Below are 21,406 nucleotides of genomic sequence, written 5' to 3'. Positions count from 1 at the left end.
GGGAGTAGCAGTGGGCAGCGTGCGTGATGCTTTTCTGTGCGGACCAGTAGCCTTAGAGCAGGGAGGAGCCCCGAAGACATCATCTTTCTGTACGTGACCATTTTCCCAGGATAGTGCTGGAACCCAAGACCCCTTCTTCTCCTCTGCTGCTCAGATTTGGAGGACTGCTGAAGTGCTGTACCTCAGCAGACAGGCCACTCACACTGGGGTATCAGCCAGGTGGTGCTGGCTTCCCGCTTGCGATGTCTCGGGGTACCTGTCAGGTCCCATCGTCTGAGACCACGCCACTCCACCTTCACACACACACCCAACAGCACGATGCTCCCTGACCCTGCTCACCCATCTTAATTCCCACCTTCATTCTGGAGATGAATGCTTTAAAATGAGTGCTAATTAAGAAGAAATACAAGTTGAAAAATGATTGGAAACTTGCTTTAGAGCAGCTCTGAGCATGCCGTTGAACTCACTAGGTCGCTAGGAAACTCGAAAAATACTGCTACTGTCTTTAGTCCTGTAATTGGTAGACTTAGATTGTAATTATTTTTTCTCTGTTTTATCAGAACAATTTGGCTGTAATAATTATGATGCCATGAAATAATCTGAGTAGTTGTGTAGCTCATTAAGAGCATGAAAAGCTAAGCAGCCTTTGCGAATCTTTTGTGAAGCAGTCCTTAAGCACGTTCTGAGAACGGGGTGTAAGTGGAGTCAGTGGTTCACTAGGAGTCTGATTTGTGAACCGGGGGGCTGCCGGTCACAGTTTAGAATCATCCCCATTTTATGAGAGAAGATGTGCAAAGGTTCTCATCATACGGGTATTTTTAAATCAGAATATTAGGAAATTGGTAACATGGTAGCATGTAGATGCAGCAACACGAGCACTAAAGATACTGCCTGTAGCTGTTAATTTCCGCAACTGCTTCAGACTTTCTGTTTTTCATAAAACGTGAAACTGAACACACTCGCACATTTGGAAGTTGGGTGCGTGCCCGCCACTGTTGCTGCGTGTAACTACCTTGTGCCCTCTTGTTTCCTCGGTAGAGTTTTCGGTCATGAAGAGGAAGAGAGGCAGGCCCAAGGGCTCCACAAAGAAGCCCAGCACCGAGGAGGAGCTGCTGGTAGAAAGTGCCGTGGGTCCGAGCGAGGACAGCCCACCGGCCCTTGAGGGCAGCGGCCTGGCTCCCAGCAGCTTGGAATGCAGCAAGTGCTGTCGAAAGTTCTCCAACCCACGCCAGCTGAGGAAGCACATCTGCATCATCGTGCTGAATTTGGACGAGGAGGAGGGGGAAGCAGGTATGATGCCTGAGGGCCGAGCGCGTCTGTTTCCTAGGAAGACACGTAAGTACCGACGGCAGGCTTTGCTGGGTCAGTTAACTACGTGGAAAGAGAGCGTTGTTACACCAAGTCTCACCTCTCTGGAAAAGTTCCTCGTTTTGACCGTAAGTCACCTCTGAATTGAAGGTGTCGTGTGGTAGGTGGTGCCCACGGAGTGTGAGTCACGGGGGTGCCGCTATGGGGCTCTGGGGTTTGCAGAGAGGGTGAGACATGAGCTTATGTTCTGGGGGGGACGGGAGGGTTGGACAGCACAGTATGTGAGCAGGGAATAAGCCCTTGGCGATGGGGAGTCAGGAGGGGACCTGGTGTCGCGGTTTGGGTGGCCCTGGGATTAGTGGAGGGAGGACGTCTCTGTGGGCGGACAGGGCTGTGTGAGCACAAGTGCGGACATTAGGATGCTCAACGCCCCCGTGAGGGACCTTGATGAGCCAGCGGAGGCCGAGGGCTAGGTTGTGGCGGGCATTCTGGAAGCAAATGGAATATTGGTGCTTCTTCCACATATGTTTCTGGCTTGGCTTCAGCTCTGCAGCCACTTCTAAAAGAGGCTGAAGGGGGTGCACAGGTGAGCGGGGAGTGACGTCACCGTGGCAGAGCGCGTCTCCTGGGCGACCTTCTCGGGGTAATAAAGTAGCACCACTGTCCTGGAGAGGGGAGGGCCTCTGCTGTGGGCTCTGCTGTCGTCTGGTTCTTGTGCCACTTGTGAAGTGCTCAGACGGCCCGACGGTTGAAGTTCTTACTGTGCTTTGTGCTGGGCTCAGGACGTCACGTGGGAGACCATTTGGTTAAAACACAGGCTTTGGGATATGGCTTCCTGGGTTTGAATTGCAGCTGCTCCAGCCCTTACCAGCTTCCTTCTGCCTCCGTTTCCTCATCTGTAAAATGGGAATAAAACCCAGCACTATCTCATCTGGTTGCTTTGAGGACTAAATAAGGCAGGACTTACAAAGTGCTCAGAACAGCACCTGCATATGAAAAGCGCTCAACAAATGAATGTTAGCTGTCACTTTCCTCGCAGTGTTACGGAAACAGTACTGTTGTCCTCCTTCGGGTTTTATAGATAAGGAAAGTTAGACCCTGGGAAGTCAGGTCATTAGTCCAGCGTCCTTCAGTTAGCAAGGGGACCTAGCCTTTGAACCTCCATTGTCAAGTTCTTTACTATAAATACCTCCCAGCGGTGAAGCAAGACCATTGGTGTGCAAAATCCTCGCACAGACTGGGGGGATAATTGAGCAACTCATCACCTGATACTTACCAGACATCTAGGTTGGTGGCCAAGGCTCATTGCCAACATCTGTGCAAACTGTAGAAAATATGAAATGTTGTTCTTTCCTTTGAAGAACTGCTCTCAAGGTGACTCCGTGAACCCTTTCTAGGCTGCATGGGCGAATGCGCATCGTGGACGAGCATTCAGACGAGAGAAGTCAGCGAGAAGGCAGCTGTCCCATGGCAGAGCGTGAGTCATTGCTGTGTGAGACACGTAGGTAGGGAGTGCCGTGGCCTCAGAGCCCGATGCCCTTTTGGCAAATTAAGGTACTTTTAAAAGTGAGATGGTTGAGGGAAGAAGGACGAGGACATACCTCCCTGCCCCTGAAGTGCTAATTTCTGGTGGATGTGTCAGCCATTGGCCCTGGAGTGCAGAGTTGCCCCCTACGCCAGGCACACCCCCTGCTCTCTTCTTCTCACGCAGATAGTTAATGGTGGTTGCATTTTGTTTATTAAGTTTTTTACTTTAATCCCAGTATAGTTAACGGTGTGATATCGGGTTCAGATGTGCAGTATAGTGACTCAGCAAATCCATCCATCACCCGGTGCTCATCACAAGTGCCCTCCTTCCTCCCCATCACCTAGTTCCCCTACCCCCCACCCACCTCCCCTCTGGTCACCATCACTGTGTTCTCTAGAGTTAAGGGTCTGCTTCTGTTTGTTTTTTCTCTTTTTTCCCCTTTGTTTTGTGTCTTAAGTTCCACATATGAGTGAAATCATATGGTGCTTGTCTTTCTCAGACTTACTTCATTTAGGAGATTACTCTCTAGCTCCATCCATGTCATTGCAAATGGCAAGAGTTTGTTCTTTTTGATGGCTGAGTAATATTCCATTGTATACATAGACCACACCTTCTTTATCCGGTCCTCTGTCCATGGACGATTGGGTTGATTCCATAGTTTGGCTATTGTAAATAATGCTGCTGTAAACATAGGGCTTGCATGTATCCCTTTGAATTAGTGTTTTTGTATTTTTTGAGTAAATACCCAGCAGTGTGATTACTGGATCATAGGGTAGTTCTATTTTTTAACTTTTTGAGGAACCTCTGTGCTGTTTTCCAGAGCGGCTGCACCAGTTTGCATTCCCCATGGTGGTTGCATTTTAATAAGAGGCACCAGCTGTAGCCTTCAGAGCCTCTCCATGTGTACCTGCCTGAGTCCTGAGAATCCGAATCTCTGTGCTCATTCAGTGCTGTCTTCTTGCGTATCTGTTTTGTTTTTGTGCCTTCACATGATTTATCCCATCAGACTCCTTGTGGGAGACTCCTGGGCTTTTTTACATTACGGTTGGAAATCAGGGATCTCCTTTGCAAAACATTCCCTCTGCTTCTTCCTCCAGAGGTCAGACCTGGATCTAACTTGGATGCAGCCTGAGACGTTCACGCAGATCTATGGATGTTCTGCACTGCCCTCAGGGTTTTCTTCCTGAAGCAAAGTTTTTCAGTGTCTCCCCTTCAGAGTAAAGTACAAAGTCTGCTCCTGGGCATTCAAGACCCTCAACAAAAGGATCTTTCCATGGAGCTCTATGGCATTTTTCTGTGTCTTACTGTTTGCAATTGATGAAATTTAAGTTATTTCCAGTCTTTTGCTGCTGTGAGTATTGCTTTAATAAATGCTTCTGTATGCACGTGTGTGTGTGTGTGTGTGTGTGTGTGTGTGTATGTGTATACATACCCACGTATATGTGTATTTGTAGACTTTCACTGTTATTTTCGTAGGAGTAACTCCCAGAAGTATAACCCCTGGGTCAGAAAGTATATTACATATTACCAAATTTCCCCCACCCCGAAAGCTCAAGCCAATTCAGATTCCAAAAGTGTCTGAGAGTGCCTATTGGATATTGACATTTTTTTCTTTTTTAATACCTGAGATGTTACAGAAAATACTAAGAAGTAACAATAATCCAGAATCTCACTGACGAGGTGTATCGGCTCTTACACTGTATAAGAAAGAAGAAAGATCCTGCTCGGTTCTATGTACGTGTACGTTTTTTAGAAATGGGGTCATGCATCATGTTCTGTGATCTTGTTTCACTCACTAATGTGGCCGATAAAGTTTTCATGTCAGTATTTTTTATTTAACAAGCTGTTCCATAGCACTTTCTGGATATCACCATCTTACAGCTGTTAGCTCATTTAAGTCACAGCAGTAGTGACTGAGTGCTGTATGTAGCTATGTAGCTCTAAGAAGTAGGCACTGGTGTTTTCCCACTTTACAGAAGAGGAAACTGAGGCACAGAGAGGTTCAGGAGCTTGCTGAGATCACACAGCCTGTAAGCAGCAGGGCTGGGTTCTGAACCTGCCACAGTTCAGCTGTGCTCTGCTTCCTGACCCCAAACAATCAGTAAATGTAGATTATTGTCATTTTTAAAGGCCACCCTGCATTTCACCATATGCATGGGCTGTGCATTTTCCTTCATCAGTGTCCAGTCGATTGACATTCACGATTGCTTTTAATTTTTGTCCCTGATTTAAAAAAAAAAAAAAAACAAAACACAAACCACCTCTCAGGTGACTGGTCTTAAGCATGCATTTTAATTTTATTATATTTACCCTCATGCTATTATTATCTTCGGTAAATACCTAGTCACGTAATTGCTGGGCTAATAAGAGCATATATTACATTTTGACACGCCCGCACGTTGCCAAGCTACCCTGCAGACAGCATCTGTCGGTTACTTCCCCGACACCAGCTCCTACCCGCTCTGGTCCTCTTCATCTTGCGCTCTGTCAGTCCTCAGCTCTGCCAGGCCCTTCTGCCAACGATTTCTTTTAATTATTTGAATTGGCATCTGTGTGGTCACGAGTAGACCCTCTGGTTACAGAATTACTGGGGATTTGTGTTTTGTGTGTAATTTGGGGTGTTAGCCTGTGCTCTTTACTTACTACACCTTTGGGTCATCGTTATGTGCAGAAAGTATTTTCCACAGTTTATCATTTGTCTTTTCATTTCATTTGTAGCCTTACTTTGTTTCCTTTTGCACTTCACTGAGTTTTAAGAATCTGTCCTGTCACTCCTGTCGAACGTTCCTTTTAGATTTCTTGCCCTTTTCATCATAGCTGAGAACACTTAGCTATGCCCCCAAATAATAAAATACATGCTTCTATCTATTCCTCTCTGATTTGTATGGTTTCATTTATTACCTATGCCTTTGATCCATCCGGAAATCATGGTTTTGTGAGAGTCATAAAGTAAGATAGTTCTGTCAGTAAACATGGGCAAAGGAATTATCTTAATAAATGCAATTTGGGAGATAAATTATTTCAAGTCCTAGGGCCCACAGAGAAAATAATAAGGGTATGGCTCAAAGTTTTAAGAAAAACCCTTTAAAAAGTAAAACTTTATATTTTGAAAATAATTACAGATTCACAGGAAGTCGAGAGGATTGTGTAGAGAAGTCTGGGGCCCTCACCCCTGTTGCCCCCAAGGGGTGCATCGTATGTAGCTGTGCAGCACGACATCAGAACCGACACGGATGGTGACACGCATGTGTGCAGCTCCGTGTCACATCACGCGGGGGACACGTGCTCCTGCTGCAGAATCACCACCCCCCCCACCCCTGGCAACCAGAGATCTGTTCTATTTGGTCACTTCAAAAATCTTGTATCCATTGAACCACATGGTATGTGACCTTTTAAGATTTGCTCAGAAAGCCCCCTTTTCAGACTCACTTTCATAGTTTTATAGTCAAGGAAGTTGAAGTCCAGAGGTGATGATTATCCAGAGTCTGGATAATCCAGAGTCTCACCTGATTGAGGGTTGGGGTGCGTGCAGCCCCACACCTGCCTCCCGCCCTGTGGCCAGCTGCGCTGTGCCTTCAGACCAGTGTCATTTCCACCTCATGGATGTAGATTTTATGCGTTCCCGTGTACTTCTGTCAGCTTTTTTGCTAACCTTATAAGAAACGAAGGTCCCACCTTGCGTAGTTCCGATGTTTATTTTCTACTCCGTAGCTCGTTAGGCGGTGTCTCCTGCAGTGGCAGACAGGAGCAGCCCTTGCTAATAGGATTATCAGCTGCCTCCAGTAATAAGCTGTAGAGGAAATGGCCGCATAGCCCATTGATTTGAATGACCTTCAAAGGACTTTAACAGCAATGGAAAGGTAGAAACTCTGGGCGTTTTTCCCTTTCTGGGCCCCATGGAAGCCTCTAAAATATGCAGAGATGACCTTATGCCCAGTTGCCTTGTGGCCGCTGTCTCTGCAATTGCTCCACGCTTCCCAGTTTGCCAAGCACGACATTACAATTTGGAAAATTCTTGCATAATTGTTTTAATACATGGGCGGTAAAGAGCAGTTTAGTGACATTTCAAACAATTGACCTTGACTCTCTAGCTTGTTAAAACAATTAAAAGGAAACAACATAAGCCTTTCCCTAGCTGAACCCTGGCAAGTTAAAATAATACTTTTGATATGTGTTCAACATTTATTTATTTTATTCTGCATTTGAATAGTAAAAGAAACCAGGAAAAGAGATTTTTTTGTGCCATTATGTGGAACAGCTGGTGTTTCTGAAAAAACAGTTTGTAGCCTATAGAAACCAATATGTCAACTTTATAAAAGTGACTTCTGAACCTTCCCAAGCTTGTTTCTGGGGTCAATTTTGGCAAGGAGAGTTGCAAAAATTGGCTCTTATTCTTGTTGAATCTGTCCTAAAGAAGACAAGGCATTTATTCTAAGATCTTACCTAAGATGCACCTATGATCTTCATGGAGTTTTTTTTACAACAATATTTCAAGTGCCTTCTGTATTTGTGTTAGCAAAACAGCTGATTTGGTAAGAGCTGCTATGATTGAAAACGGTTTGGGGTGAGGTGTGTTTGAAAATTTGCAGGTGTGAAGGAAAGGCAGTATCAGTCTCTGAATAGGACACCTTTCTCCGTGGAGAGCTGTGTAATGAGGGATGACTGTTTGCTTTTGCTGTCTATAAACCTCAGTTTCACTGTTTACCAGACCAGTCAAGTGGGTGGAAGCCTGGAGGTCATGCAGCGCAGTGGTGCCCATGCATACTCGGCCTCCAGCCTGCGGGGGAGTGTAGGCACGTGTCCTGGCACGTTCATGTCCCCTCCCTGAGACACCTCGCGCTCCTAACTCCCTCCTCACGCTCCTAACTCCCTCCTCCCTCTCCAGCTGCCCCTCCCCTCTTTGTGAGCTTCTGTTCTTCTGCTCATCACGTCACTGTCCCTGAGTCTGTCAGTCAGTGTAGGCCAGGTCACGTCCTTAGAGCAAGCCTCTCCCTCATGGCGGTGGCCCTAACACAACCAGGCTCGAGTTCTCCCTCGGACTGCACACCCACTGCAGGTCCTCGGAGGTTATGCTCACTCGGGGTCCCAGACAGAGCAGCCACCACCATGACGGTGGCTGGTCAGTGTGCAAGAAGGGAGGACAGCCCTGGATGGTTTCCCATCAGCCTCGAAGTGACCCCGTCATTTCCACCCATGTATTCCACTGGCCAGAGCTGATGTCACGGCCCCACTGACTTCAGGGGGCTAGAAAGTGCAACCCTGCCGTGTGCCAGGGTGGGGGAGAACTGGAGATGTCTGCTGATGGCCACTAGTGACGGCTGCCTGGCTCCTGTCCACTTCCTTGGAGCCACCCCCAGCTGTGCTCTGTGACCTGCAGACGTCCTCCTTGGCCAGACCCTCTGCTGAGCTTGCGATCAGTTTGGGTACTGCGTACCCATAGGCAGCATAAGCTATGCAGCATGTTCGGTGCTTGCTCATTGTCTAGCTCCTTGTAAACGCCCCCGCCATTCCAACTTGGTGACCAGCCCCACCATCCATGTGTCCTATCCCTCACCTGTCATATTGGTTACTTACCATGGCCAGTTGACTTTTTCTCCACGCCAGCTCCCTTTCATATGGGTCAGACCCTGTCATCTCTTCTTGTGACAGCTCTGGTCTGCCCTTCTGCTCCGACCCATGCTCTCTGTATACCAGTGATTTGCAAACACGTCCCTGATACATAGTCATTTAGTTACTAATAAGTTGCATTTTTAAAATTTAAAAACCATCTTACAGCGTCCTTATTGTAGGCCTACCACTATTCTGTGTATCTTACAAATACTAATTTATTTCTTCTTCATAAAAAGCCCATGAGGTAGTTACTGGTTTTGTCCCCATTTTGCAGATTAGGAAACTGAGACAAGCATCCTGTCCAGTGTTACAGGAAGTGGTGGGCCTGCGATGGGAGCTCAGGCATTTTGGCTCAAATACACATTTGCTGTAAGAATATGTTATTATAGGCATTGTAAAACGTACATAAAATATAAAATTCACAAGGATGCGGTCAGAAAGGCAAAGAGGAATTCTGTTTTCTTCCCAGATAGCAGTGGATTGTTTTACGCATGCCCTGGGTGTGTGCACTCTGGCTCTCCCTGCCATTGGAGCCATCTCTCCAGAGTGCAGACTGGTCCCATCCCTCCCTCGGAAACAGGCCGGCACGCCTGCCCCTGTTCACAGACAGTCGGAGCTCCTCCCAAACCTGCTAGGTCGTTTATGTATAAACCTGACAGCTCCCCCCCCCCCCCACCGCCTCTGTTGCCCACCTGCGTCTCCATGACAAACTTCCGCAGGACCCAGGACTCTGTGCTCTTTCTCTCTGGTACGTTGTTCCCTTTGCCTGGAAAGACCTGTTTCCTTCGGTCCTCTGAATAGCCACACTCATCCACAGCCCCTGAGCCCTGGGGCCCTCTCGGGTGCCAGCAGATTCCCACTCACCTGCAGCTCCTGGCCTCATTCCTTTTGCAGGCTGGCTTGGTGTGTGCGTCCTTGTTCTTGGCCTCTGCCTCCCAGCAGCGCAGGCTGCTCACCCCATGCCATGCGTGTCTTCCCCTGTTAAGAGCGTCAGTCTGTGTTTCTGTCTCCCCATATGCTGATAGCTCAGCAGGCAGGATCCCCAGGGCCTGGTGCCCTGCACATGGCACAGAATCACTCATATCTCTCCTTTCTTTGGCAAAATCTAGAGCCAGACTCTGCTCCTTTATGGATTTGGCACAGAGTGTGTAAGGCACTTTGTGTGGGTATCTCATTTCTCTTTTCTGTTTCCAGTGTTTAGAACAGTGCCTGGTGGCACACAGAAAGTGCAGTAAATGCACGAATCCTCTAGAGCAGAAACTAGGGCTACACAGAGTCTTAACAGGCGGCAAATGAAGGTTAGTTTTTCTAACTTCCCCATGCATTTCTCTGTGGTATGGGGCAGATGACATGGCTGACGTCCCTGTACATGTTGCTGACTGACCATCCAGAGCTGCTCATGGTCATTTCCGGACTCTGTTCTTTACATTTTGGATTTCGTCCCCTTTTTTCCCGCCCATATTAGATGGTTGCCTATGAAAGTTACTTCTCACTTGCTGGTGTTTCTCAGTCATCGGAGACAGAAACCTGAGTCACCTTTAATTCCAACTTTGATCTCACCCCAGACTAAACGAATGGTCACCAAGCCCTGCTGGCTTTTTGCCCCCTGCGTCCTTCTGGGGCGCCTGGTCTCCTCACTGACCTTCCTCCCTGCCCCACGTCCAGCTTTCTCATCACTCCCAGGCACTTTTAGCCACAGCCCTGGGAGTGGTCGCTCCGCTTCTCAACTGGCCCCCTAGGCCCCCTCTTCACAGAGCGGTGTCGAATGCAAAGGTAACCTGTCGCTTTCCTATTGAGCATCCTCCTGTGGCCTGCCTGCCCCTACCCTGAGACTGGACTGCTATCTGGGCCACTGCTCTGCATGCTTGTGCCCACTTGTCTCCTGACTCCTTTGGTGCAGGCAGCTTTCTCTTCTTAGAGAGCCCCCTGCACACCCTGAGCCAGCCCAGCCAGCCTGTTCTCTTCAGGGCCAGCCTACCCATGGAGGCAGCTGGTAAATGTATGCCCAGTGAAAATACCTGTGCGTGACCTTCATTACTCCACTGGCTTCTGATACTTGAAGTTCAGATAGATTATAACAGGATATGTGATCAGAGTTCCTTAGGGAGGGAAGAAAGTGTGGGCCCGATAGCTGGGAGCCCGTGAGGAGCTAGAGGTGAGTATGAATCAGGCTGCTAAGTTTTGTAGTTGTCTGTTTATGCGCTCGCAGAATTTCCAGAGGCAGGCTCGTCCAGAACATCCATGGGTCTGAGGAATCCTAGACCCAGGTCAGCAGGACCATGGCGCTCACTGTCCCCAGCTGGATGCCACGGTGAGGCTGATGCGTCCTCTTGGTGTGCGCCCAGCTGCAGCAGCTGCTGCCAGGGCTCAGAGTGTCTCTTCTGGTCCTCCCGCCAGATGCCTGGCTGGGACTGCCATCTCACTACAGATGAAGTGAAAGAGGCTCTGCCACGGGAAGGAAGTTTTCCCAGGCCAGCTGGCCATTACCCGAATCCCTTAGATTTCTGAGCTCAAGCCCTGGCTGTCTTCTGGGATGCTGGGCCTCCTACTCGCCCCCCTGCCCTGGCCCAGAGTCCCCTGAATTAAAACCTCCAGTCCTGTTGGGGATGAAGTATCCTGGTGTGAGACACAGAAGTCAGAAGTAGAGCTGGCACTGTGCACCCCGATCTCTTGCTCCTCACTTGCTGTGTTTCTCGGGTAACCAGGGGCACTCAGAGCCTTTTTCTGTAGCGGTGGTGGGGGGGGGGTTTGGGGGTGGGGACTGACAAGATCCCACCTCAGCAGGACTGTATGGCAGGACTTCTGAATGAGGACTTTCCTTGTTCAGCATCTTGGAGGGCAGCGAGGGCCGTGCGGGCTGTCTGGGACTGTGTTGGGGAAGTCTCTTCTTCCAGAGCATCTTGCTGTGTGCAGTTCAGTGGGCTGCCTGCTGAGTACTGGCATGGAGGACCTTGATAGGGTGTGATGGAGGCTGTGGCACCGTGGGCTTTCACTCTAATGAATGCTTTTTCCCAAGACAGGGAGCTGCCATGCCTTGGGGCCCCATTTGAAAAGGAGTACTCTCTCTCCCTTGAAAACCCCTGATTGCTAAGAAGTACTGGGATGGGTGGCCCATGGCCCACGGCCCAAAGCTTTTAAAGCCGGACTTAACTGCTGTGCCTGGTGCTTGTGAGCTGCCACGGAGGCCGGCTGAAGCCGAGGGCTGAGATTCCCCACAGCAGGCAGATTCTCTTCTCTTTTTTCCTCCTGATTCCTGGGCTTATGCTGTTGTTGGGCGCCAAGCCAGACTTTGGGGATCAGAGTTGAGTAAGATGAGTCTCTTCCCTTGAGCAGCTGAGTGTCTGAAAAGGGGAACAGGGAGGCGAATAGATAATGGACGATGGCAGAAGGGCCAAACCCGTGCGGAGGGGCAGGAGAGGACCGCGTGTCTGTAGGGTACATCCTGGAGGGCTTCTTGAGGAGGGGGTCTGAGCTCCATGTGTAAGGATGATGGCATTTGTGTGTGTGGAGAGGAGGTGAGAGAGGCATTTCCTTCCCAACTCAAGACTGCAGGCGTGGTCGTGTAGCGAGAACAGGGGTCACGTGGAAGACAAAGGCCTCGTGCCCATCCTGTGTGTCTTTTCATGGCTGTCCCTCGTGGGGCACTGCTGGAAGCAGGTGCTTGCCTGGCTTTCCTTCAGAGCCATACAGCCGGGAATCTGTGAGAAAGCCTGAGGGTATGAGCAAAAGTGGGAGAGATGCGTATTCAGCAGGTCCGATGGAGTGATCGTGGCCTAATAAGTTCCAGAAACTGCTGTCTTAGCAGTGTGGAGTGAATTGGGGCCGGAGTCCCAGAATATAATCCCTTATCAGTCTTTTTTGACAACTGTTCTGAGCTTTTTATTAATGTGGCTGATAACACTTTACTCTCTAGGGTGTTGTGAGATTTAATTAGTTCTTGGGCAGTTTAGAATAGGTACTTGAGAATATTAGTGCAGTGTTAATTATGAATGAGTGCATATGAGCTAATTTCTTCAAAGGTATGATTGCATGTACACTTAACTCTTCACCTGCCCTTTGCCAAGTCAACCTGCCTGGTTTGAGTGTTACTCTCTGTAGGGGACTCTGTGAAGTCCTGTGGGGAACTCAAAGATAACAAACGCAGACACGGATCCCACTGCTAGACGTGTGGAGTTGGAAAATGGAACAGTGTCCCTCCCAAAGGAACCCCTCTGGGGCGGGGGCGGGTGGTGAGCAAGGAACAAGGAGATCTTGTATCAGAGGGGCTTAAGTTTTCTTTGTAAGGTCAGAGAAGCTCAGCAGAGTTAAGGGTGTGTGTGTGGTGTATATGGTTAGGGGCTGAGAAAAATGGGTATCTTTTTGAACCTCTGCTGTGGGTCATTCATGATTCATGAGAAGCGCTGAGTGAGTAGGTGCTGTCTGTGTACCGGGCACATGGTTGTTGTTGGCGATGTGATGGCAGGTAAACCGGTTCGTGTAGCAAAGTTGCTCAGAGTTTCGTGATGTGGGCAGAACATGATACTAGCACTTTGAGGTAAGCGCGAGGAGCACCTGTATAGGTCACAACAGGGTCTGAAGGGAGCTCAGAGAAGTTGCTGTGGAAGCAGCCTGGGAGGGCAGGGTGGTGGTCAGGGAGGGCTCGGGCTGAGCTTGGAAGGCCACGTGGGCCTCTTCTTCCGAGGAGTAGGGGTGGAGGTGGAGGTGAGGTGGGGGGAGAGGGGATGGAGAGGGGAGTGCCAGGCCTGGCCGAGGCATCAGCGTTCCTCAAGGCTCAGAGGAGCACCCCCCCAGCCACATGTGGTCAGTGGGACATGGTGCGGGGGGGCTGGGGCAGTGGTCCTGTTGAGCGTCTGCGGTATCTGAATTCAGCAGTGGCCTTGGGAGTGAAGAGAAGTGGACCTATTCTAGAGCTCTGGTGGAAGTGTGATTGCCAGGGCCTGGGCAGAGCTTGGAGTGGGTGGGAAGCCGGAGAGAGCGGGTGGGAGGTGGTCTTGGTTTTGGCTTGGGTGCTAGGGTGGAGGATGGGCCCTGTCAATCTGGAGAACCCAAGGGGGAAGCAGGTTTGGGGAAGAGAGGACTTGTACTTCTGGTCGTGTGTGGAGTTTGGTGGACTCTGGGTGTGCAAAGGGATATTATCTATCAGGCTGTGGAGCCGGCAAGAGGACTGGACCGGAGCGCTAGCCTTGGGGCCATCTGCAGATGAGGGCGCGAGTGGATGGGGCATCCAGTGGGTGGAGGTTCCCGAGGACCCTGCTGCTGAGCATCCTGAGGGCTGGGGAGGCGGCCTGTAAGGGGGAGGGGGACAGGCAGCGATGGTAAGTCAGGCAGGGAGGTGACAGGAGAGGAAGCTGGGGTAGAGGCCACTGGTCTTGGGGCTTGGGAGTGTGGCTCGTGCTACCTGCCGGTGAGATGGGGTTTGGAAAGAGGAGCCATCTAGGAGGACTGAAAGGATCGTGGGTGTGGGCAGGAAGCAGATGGCATGCTTGAATTGGCACCTTGAGGGCTTAGGAGAGGGATGCTTTATTAAAGGTTGTGGTCCTGTGGGACACTGTGGACAATGGGGTCGCGAGGTGGTGTTAACACCCTGGGTATAGGGGCAGTGGGGAGAGTGGTCTCCAGAGCTCCAAGGGCCAGCCTGTGGCAGGGGATGAAGCAACTCAGATGAGGCAGCAGGGAAGGAGCCTGGGGATGGAGCGCCCCCCGCCCCATCTCCTGCTGCTGCCTCCAGTGGCCAAACCCAGGGGGAAGCCTGAGGGCAGTGGAGCTCCTGTGGGAGCCTCACAGGCAGCTGGAGGAAGGATGCGGGGAGAGGGGGGGTCCTTGAGGGAATTTGCTAGAACACTGAGGGCTCTGGATTTTCGCTCATTATCCTTAGAATGGAACAAATGTTTGGTCTCTGCTCCGGAAGCGAGCCTGCCCCTGGTTTGTAGTCAGAGCGCCTCCCTGCATATGTGGGCACCAGGCCCGGTTGTAGATGTGTTGGCGGGGGGGGGGGGGGGGGGGGGGTCTCAGCACTGTGGCGTGCACACGCGCCTGTGAGCATCTGCTTCCGCATTACGTCCGCATTCCACTTTGTGCTGTGCCATTGCTCTTTTAAACACCGTCTCTTTGAAAGGAAATGAAATACAAAGAATTACGTTAATGTGCTGGGCTTGAAGAACAATATTCACAGATGTCAAGAAATTAAAAGTGGTAGTTCCCAGAATGGCAGTGAGTCAGCAGAGTGCACAGGCGGGGGGCTGGGTGAGGCACGCGGTGGACGGAAGCATGAGGAACGGGAAGCCCAGCCCCAGACCCGAGGTGGGCATCAGCTCCATGGCCGCACACAGGTCCTGAGGGACGACTGTGCGTGCTTTGCCGTGCCACCTTTCCCTTGCTCGAACCTCGCAGTGACTCGCTTTGCGCTTTGCACATGCAGACCCTACATTTAGAGAGTTCCCCACCGATCCTGCTGAAAGGCAGATTGTAGCTCACACACCCTGCCCTCTGCTGTGGCCACTCAGAGCAACGACTGTAGTTGGAGTGGTATTTGACCCAGCCCCTCCTCGTGCAGCCTCATCCACTAGTGTTCAAGTTGTTTTTGGGGTCCTTCAGAGGTGCTTGCAGCTCAGGATGGATGGGTGGGGGGGTGGTGTGGGAGGTGGCGAGGGGACCCCTCCCGCTTTAACCAGAGAAGTCATGCCCTTTATCAATTGTTTATATTGAAATTGCTTAAATAACTCACTTGAAAAGCATCCTGCGACTACAAACACTGGAGAAGCACCGTCCTAATGCAGTGAGGGTCACGCTGGGGTTCAGTGATGCAACATAGTGTGAAGTGGGTGGACAAGGGCCCCTCCGCTGAGGGAGCACATTTATTAGAGCCTGGGAGCACAAAGTGAAACATGGAAAGATTGGTAAGGGAGGCACATGGTACACATGATAGTGGAGTTGCAGGTGCTAGTTAACGCTCAGGACTGTGCTTTGCCAACTGTAAAGTACCGCGCAGAAGAGCAGGTGCTATTATTATTTTTTTTTTAAAGATTTTATTTATTTATTCATGAGAGACAGAGAGAGAGAGAGAGGCAGAGGGAGAAGCAGGCTCCCGAGGAGCAGGGAGCCCGATGTGGGACTCGATCCCAGGACCCTGGGATCATGACCTGAGCTGAAGGCAGACGCTTAACCATCTGAGCCACCCAGGTGCCCGAGCAGGTGCTATTATTATGGCAGCGTAGGTTCTCTGTCTCTCGTGATTGTTGACCAGAGGAAAAATGCCAGACAGACTGAGACCGCTGTCAGGTGCTTCCGTGGGAACCCCAGTGCTGCTGATGGGATTGATGCTGCCCTTCCTTCCTATGGCCTGGCGGGCGGGCCTCCCTGGGGGCGGGCCTTCGAGACCCACTGGGGTTTGATGGCATCCGGTCCAGGCTGGCTTTCAAGCACCTCTGGCAGATATCAGCTGTCCATCTCACTGAAATTACATCCTGTTTTCTGTTGGATCAAGAGCCTTTTCTAGAGCTCAGTGGAGATATTTTAGACTTCTTGTACAATTTGAAGACAAAATACTTCCTTAGAATTAATTGTGTAATTAACACCCATATACAAAACAGGATATTTGGACGATGGTTCCCCTTAAAAAGAGCATGTAGTAGCCTTGAGGGGTGATCCGGGCACTCCCTTCCCCCACCCCCCCATCAGTGGCTTTGTTTTCCACACGATGCTATTCATTAAAAGATGCTGGCTTGCCGGCCACTCCTCATCAGGCACCCTCTGTTGGCCCAGGGGGTCAACTGGGTATTCTCTGAAACAAGGGTGAGTAAATTATCCCAAAGTACCCATCGGCGTCAGCCTGGTGTCAGCATCCTGCCGTCACCCAACAGCTACCTTTAGCTCGCCTTGTGTATTGCCAGAGGCCTTAGTCCATCTTGGTGCAGGGAAGATATCAGTCTTTCCCTGTGTGAACAGAACCCAAACTCTAGTTTTCTTCACTTTCCAAGAATTGCCTCTTCCTAGCAGGGAGCATGGCTGCAGAGCACCGGGCATGCCACCATCCAGCCACGGTGGGATTTTAAATGCTCAGCCCAGGGTGCAGGGGGCTGGCCTGGCAATCTGTTGCACCAGGGGCTTAGTGTGGCAGGTGGGTGGGGGGCGCAGGATGTGATTAGGAGCAAATGGCCTCTTGCTGCCTCCGGGGGCTCGACTGAGGGTACACTGAGTAATACCAGCCTGTCGCCCCTCAGCCTTCTGCACAGATGGGCCCGGCGCCCGTCAGAGGGAGGTGGACTAGGAGGAAAGAGGTTGTTTAGGGGCAGTGTTTGGGTGCCGAGGTACATGAGCACCTGTCACCCAACACCTTTCCCCAAGGACAGCGCAGAGGGATGGGCATGCAGATCACTTCTCAGCCCACTGGTGAGGCCCATCTGTCTTCTCGGCCACTTAGGACGACACGAGGCTCCGCCATGGAGCCCGGCTGTTCAGTTGGTTCCTGTCCATGTACTCGGTGTAAACTTCTCTTCCTGCACCCACCAGAGGCAGGAGAGGGCAGCCGGAAGCCCTCGCTCTGACACAGATGGACTCAGGTGTGATGTTGGGTCTGCCATCTGCTGGGGGGAGGGTCTCTTGGTTCTGTCGCCTCTCTCCCTCACTGAGTCTGATTTTTATGACGGGCTGCGGAACAGAGCAGCTTCATAAGGACCCGAGGACCGAAGTGGGGTGGCATGTGTAGAATGCTAAGGGGTGGGGTGGTGGTTCGTGGGTGAGCTTCGGAGCTCTCTGGGGGCAGGGATGGGCCTGGCTCTTCTCTGGGTCCCCAGAGCCTGGCACAGGGCCAGGAAACCAAGGGGCCTTCACTCGTTCTCTGTTTAACGAATGGCCGACTTTCCTGCTTGGTGAAGTGTGAGGCCCTGCCGGCTCTCCACTCTATTGCGTGACTAGGCGTCCTGCAAAATGGGCTAAATCCTGCCGTGCTTCAGTGCACTCACATCACAGGGGGAACAGACACGACCAAGCCAACAAGTAAATAAATAAGCCACATCACAGTGACTGTCCTCATCAGTAGGAAATGGTTGTGTGCATGGTGTTTGTTAGATCAGAACTAGAGTGCTAGACGCCACACTGAACATTTGGACCTGCCCAGCTGCTAAGTGCCCGATTACCTTCTAACATACTATGTAATTTACCTATTTATCATGGTTTAAAGATAACTGAATGTCCCTGCTAGCGTGTAAATTCCAGGAGGCAGGGATCTTTCTCTATTTCGTACGCACAGTGTCCTCAATGCCTAGGACGGTGCCTGGCACTCCCAAAGGGTCTGTTGAATGAACTGTGACTAGTAAAGCACAAATACATCCTGTAGTCCTTTGATAATTCCAAGGAAATATTTATTTCTTTTGTGCAGAAATGATGTTTGGTTTAAGAAGGATGGACACTGAGAAGATCTGGAAATAGGAGGAGAGTGAGACAGTTTACAAAGAGAATGTTTTATTAAGTGGTAGAAAATTATTGTTGAAACTTGTTATCACAGATAGAAATTGTTTTAGAAGAGCAGTGCTTGACATGAATACTTAACCAGAGTGAGGAGAGGGTAACTGGCAAGCAGGCAGACAAACTGAAGAGACAGGCTTTGAAGTCAGACCCACATTTGCCTTGGCCCTTCTGAGTCACAATCAGGTAGAGTCCTGAAAATAAAAGTGAACGTGTCCGCAGAGCCTGGTCGTTTAATTGGCCTTGGGTTCCAGTAGTGTTGGGTCTGGAGCGAGCGTGCCTGAAGGACGGACAGTCCTGGGAGAGTTTGGGTGGCAAACGTGGGCGGAGGGCTGGGACTTCACAGGGTAGGTTCCTTAGGAGGTCAGTGCTGATTATTACCTCCATGGACTGGAAACCAGACCCCCCCATGCTGTAGCATGGCCACGTCACATCCAGAAGCATGGGGGAGGAGACTGGAATGGAGGGAGACGAGCTGCAGGCAGCCTGGGGAAGAGGCAGGGACATGCTCAGATGTGCCTAATGCCGTGCCTCCTTTCTGTTGTCACCTTTGCCCGAGGTGAAGAGTGGCGGAGAGTGGCTGTCTGCAAAATGCCCTTCACCTTGTGCTTCCTGGAAGGCTCCTGGCAATGGATTTACGCATGGCAGTCACGGTTGAGACTGTCTACAATTTACTTTTTCAAGCCAACTTAATAAATCAGAGCTCAGAGGGTTCTCACGTGTGTCCAGGCCAGACCGTTTCTCAGCAGGTCACTGTGAAGCCGTCTGTGGGTAATAGTGAGGGGTCTGTGTTCCCAGACTGGTTGCCCATGTAGACAGCTTGCCTTTGAGTTGGTGGGGTGGTAACAGCCTGGTGACTGGCAGCTGTCTGAAGTGACTCCCTACCACCCATCTGCCCCTTGATCTTTAGGATCACTGACTCTACGGTGGCCCCCAGACATTTTTGCTGTTGCTGTTCTTCGTGTGCTGCTGTGTCATTGCCCAAGACATTTTAAATTTTAACTGTTGCTAATGCTAGCGGAGAAAGTCATGTTATGTATTTGTTCAGTTTGCATGGCAGGGGTGTTAAAAATCTTAAAAACAAAGCCAAACCCAAATCAGGATATTCTGGGAGGGATTCAAGTACTCTCAACAGAGGAGGAGGGCTTTGTTCGTTGCAAGAATGTGCGGGTGAGGGGCTCCTTCACATTGCTCTCCACAGAGAGCCGAGCTCTTGCTCTGGACAGAATCTGCTCTGAGAGGGAGGTGTAGAAGGATGAACCAACAGATGCCGAGGGGCAGGGGTGGGGAAGCTTGTGCCCCAAGATTGCCTCTGGCTACCGACTTTATTTCTTCTACATGAGCCTGCTGGGGTCTGAATGTTTGTGTCCCCCGGCCCAAATTCCTATGCTGAAATCCTAATCCCCAAAGATGATGATATCGGAAGGTGGGGAGTTTGGGAGATGCTTGGGTCTTGAGGGCAGAGCCCTCATGAATGGGGTTAATGTCCTCATCAAAGAGGCCCCAGGAGCCCCCTCACCCCTTCCTCCACGTGAGGACACACAAGGCACCAAGAACCAGGAAGCTGGCTCTCACCTGGCACCCAGTCTGCCTTGATCCCAGGCTTGCAGCCTCCAGAGCCCTGAGGAATAGACTTCTGTTGTTGGTAAGCCCCCCAGTCTGTGGCGATCTGTTCCAGCAGGCGAGCAGACTCAGACCGTGCCGTCAGGGTGGACTGTAAAGGCAGGTGGATGAGAGTAGTCTGGAGGGCGCGATGCAGTGTCTCAGGTGTTTCCAGGGCAGGGTGTTTAACGTGTGTTGGGACTGGCATGTGAACCCTGTCATTTCGTCCTCAAAGCCATCCTTGGTGGCCTGTGTCGTCATTTTGTTTTTTTTTTCTGAGGGATTTTATGGAGGTTAAGCAGTTTTCCAAAGTCCCACTGGAAGTGGTCGAGTGGAGTCCAGCCTTGGGCCCCCTGATTTTGAGGCTCAGGATGCCCCCACCGCCTCTGTCCTGTGTCCTCTTGCGGGCCCTTTGCTGCGAGGCTCCCTACCAGCCATGTGCAGGACACACACCGGCACCCATCGTGGAGCTGTTGGATTTTGGAAGGAAAAAGAAACCAGGAGGAATGGAGGCATTAGCTGGGATGAGGTGTAAAGTTTAAAAAGTCAGTAACTCAGAGGAAGCTGGCGAATATCAACAGAGCGTCCGGAAGACTGCCGTGCGGGCTGGTGGAATTAGCAGCCCTGGGGAAAGCATGCACCAGCAGGACCTCCGGGCTGAGCCCACGAGGCCTTTCAGTAGAGAAAAGACATCTTTGAAGAGTACAGACATGGGTCCAGTGAGGATGCAGGGAAACCCAGGCACAAGCAAAGCCGGCCAGGTGTCCACATGGGAGGGAGCACAAAAGGACCAGCAAGGCTTTTGTTCAGCAGTTCTTCTCCCTTTCCCTCCATTCTCCCTTCTTTCCAAGGACAAGTGTTGAACACCTACTTTGTGCTTGAGCTGTGTCTGGGCATGAAAAATCGGTAGTAGTGCCAGCTGTGAGCCGGGCCCGGGGCTGGAAGGAGCTTGGCTCGCAGGAGTGCCATAGACGATGCGTGATTTCTCCGCATAGACACCTGCGTTTGTAGCCCAGAGTGTCTGGTGGCATCGAGGGTCACGGTGGGCCCTGTCTGCCTGTCTTTCTTCGCCCTCTTGGCTCGCGCCTCTCATGCTTGGTGTTTTACCTGGAATGATTTGCTACTCCCTGCACGCACATGCTGGTTTCCCGTGGGAACTTGGTTCTGTGCATGGTGCTCCATTGCTGAAGGGACCATGTCACACCATCTCCAAGAATCGTTTCCAAGGCTGCTGAGGTCAGTGCTCGCCATGTGGTGCCTGAATCAGTGGGAAAACTTGGCATGGAGACTTCGGAAGCTCTGAGAATGGAACATAGCTGAGTGGGCTGTGGCTCCACGTTGCATGAGGCCACGGAGAATTGAGGGAAGAATGTGTATTTGGGGCAGTCTTCAGTGGAGAGTGTCTTAGCATCTGTTCCCCCTGGAGGTAGCCGTGGCTATGGACAGTTTATGGGGATGGTAATCCCAGGAGGCAGGAGTGAGGGAGTGGGGAGGTGAGACAGGGAGGGAGGAGAGCCGAGGGTTTGTTATTGGGCTCACTGCTGCAGTCAGCAGAGGTTCAGCTCTTCCAGGATCTTGAAGCTTCAGAATGGTCTTCAGAATTGTCCACCCAAGTCAGGAGCCCAGAGCGGTCATGTGCTGGCTCCCATCCTTCATTGGTTGAGGCTTATCCCCCATCATATTGAGCTGTCTTCACTTCTGGGCTCAGCAGGAACCCCGAAGGGCACCGTGTGCGCTGAGGTGGGATGCTGGAGGACAAGGTAAGTGTGAGCCATCTTCTGGAGCTGCTGCCAGAGTCGGGCATGGGCCCGGGAGACACAACCAGAGCCCCACTGGCATTGCTGTGGGGGGCTCAGAACCCATACAAAGCACAAACTGGACTCTCATGCCCATCCA

General features: G+C 51.0%; 1 protein-coding gene across 5 annotated transcripts in view; it reads left to right on the top strand.

The window, feature by feature from the left end:
* Positions 1-21,406, top strand: part of ZFAT (zinc finger and AT-hook domain containing) — a 196,828-nt gene that overhangs the window by 43,699 nt on the left and 131,723 nt on the right. For 3 of the 5 annotated variants that reach the window (XM_027611408.2, XM_027611419.2, XM_027611444.2), the window contains exon 3: positions 1,039-1,290. In XM_027611408.2, the coding sequence (XP_027467209.1) occupies positions 1,039-1,290 (252 nt within the window). Of the gene's footprint in view, positions 1-1,038; positions 1,291-2,669; positions 2,786-21,406 lie in introns of those variants that run through there. The other 2 variants (XM_027611429.2, XM_027611440.2) reach the window with 2 other exon arrangements.

Source organism: Zalophus californianus, chromosome 4 (assembly GCF_009762305.2).
Source record: "Zalophus californianus isolate mZalCal1 chromosome 4, mZalCal1.pri.v2, whole genome shotgun sequence".
NCBI classification, from domain to species: Eukaryota; Metazoa; Chordata; class Mammalia; order Carnivora; family Otariidae; genus Zalophus; species Zalophus californianus.
Note: the sequence above shows the minus strand (reverse complement) of the source record. Positions and strands in the feature narration are given on the sequence as shown.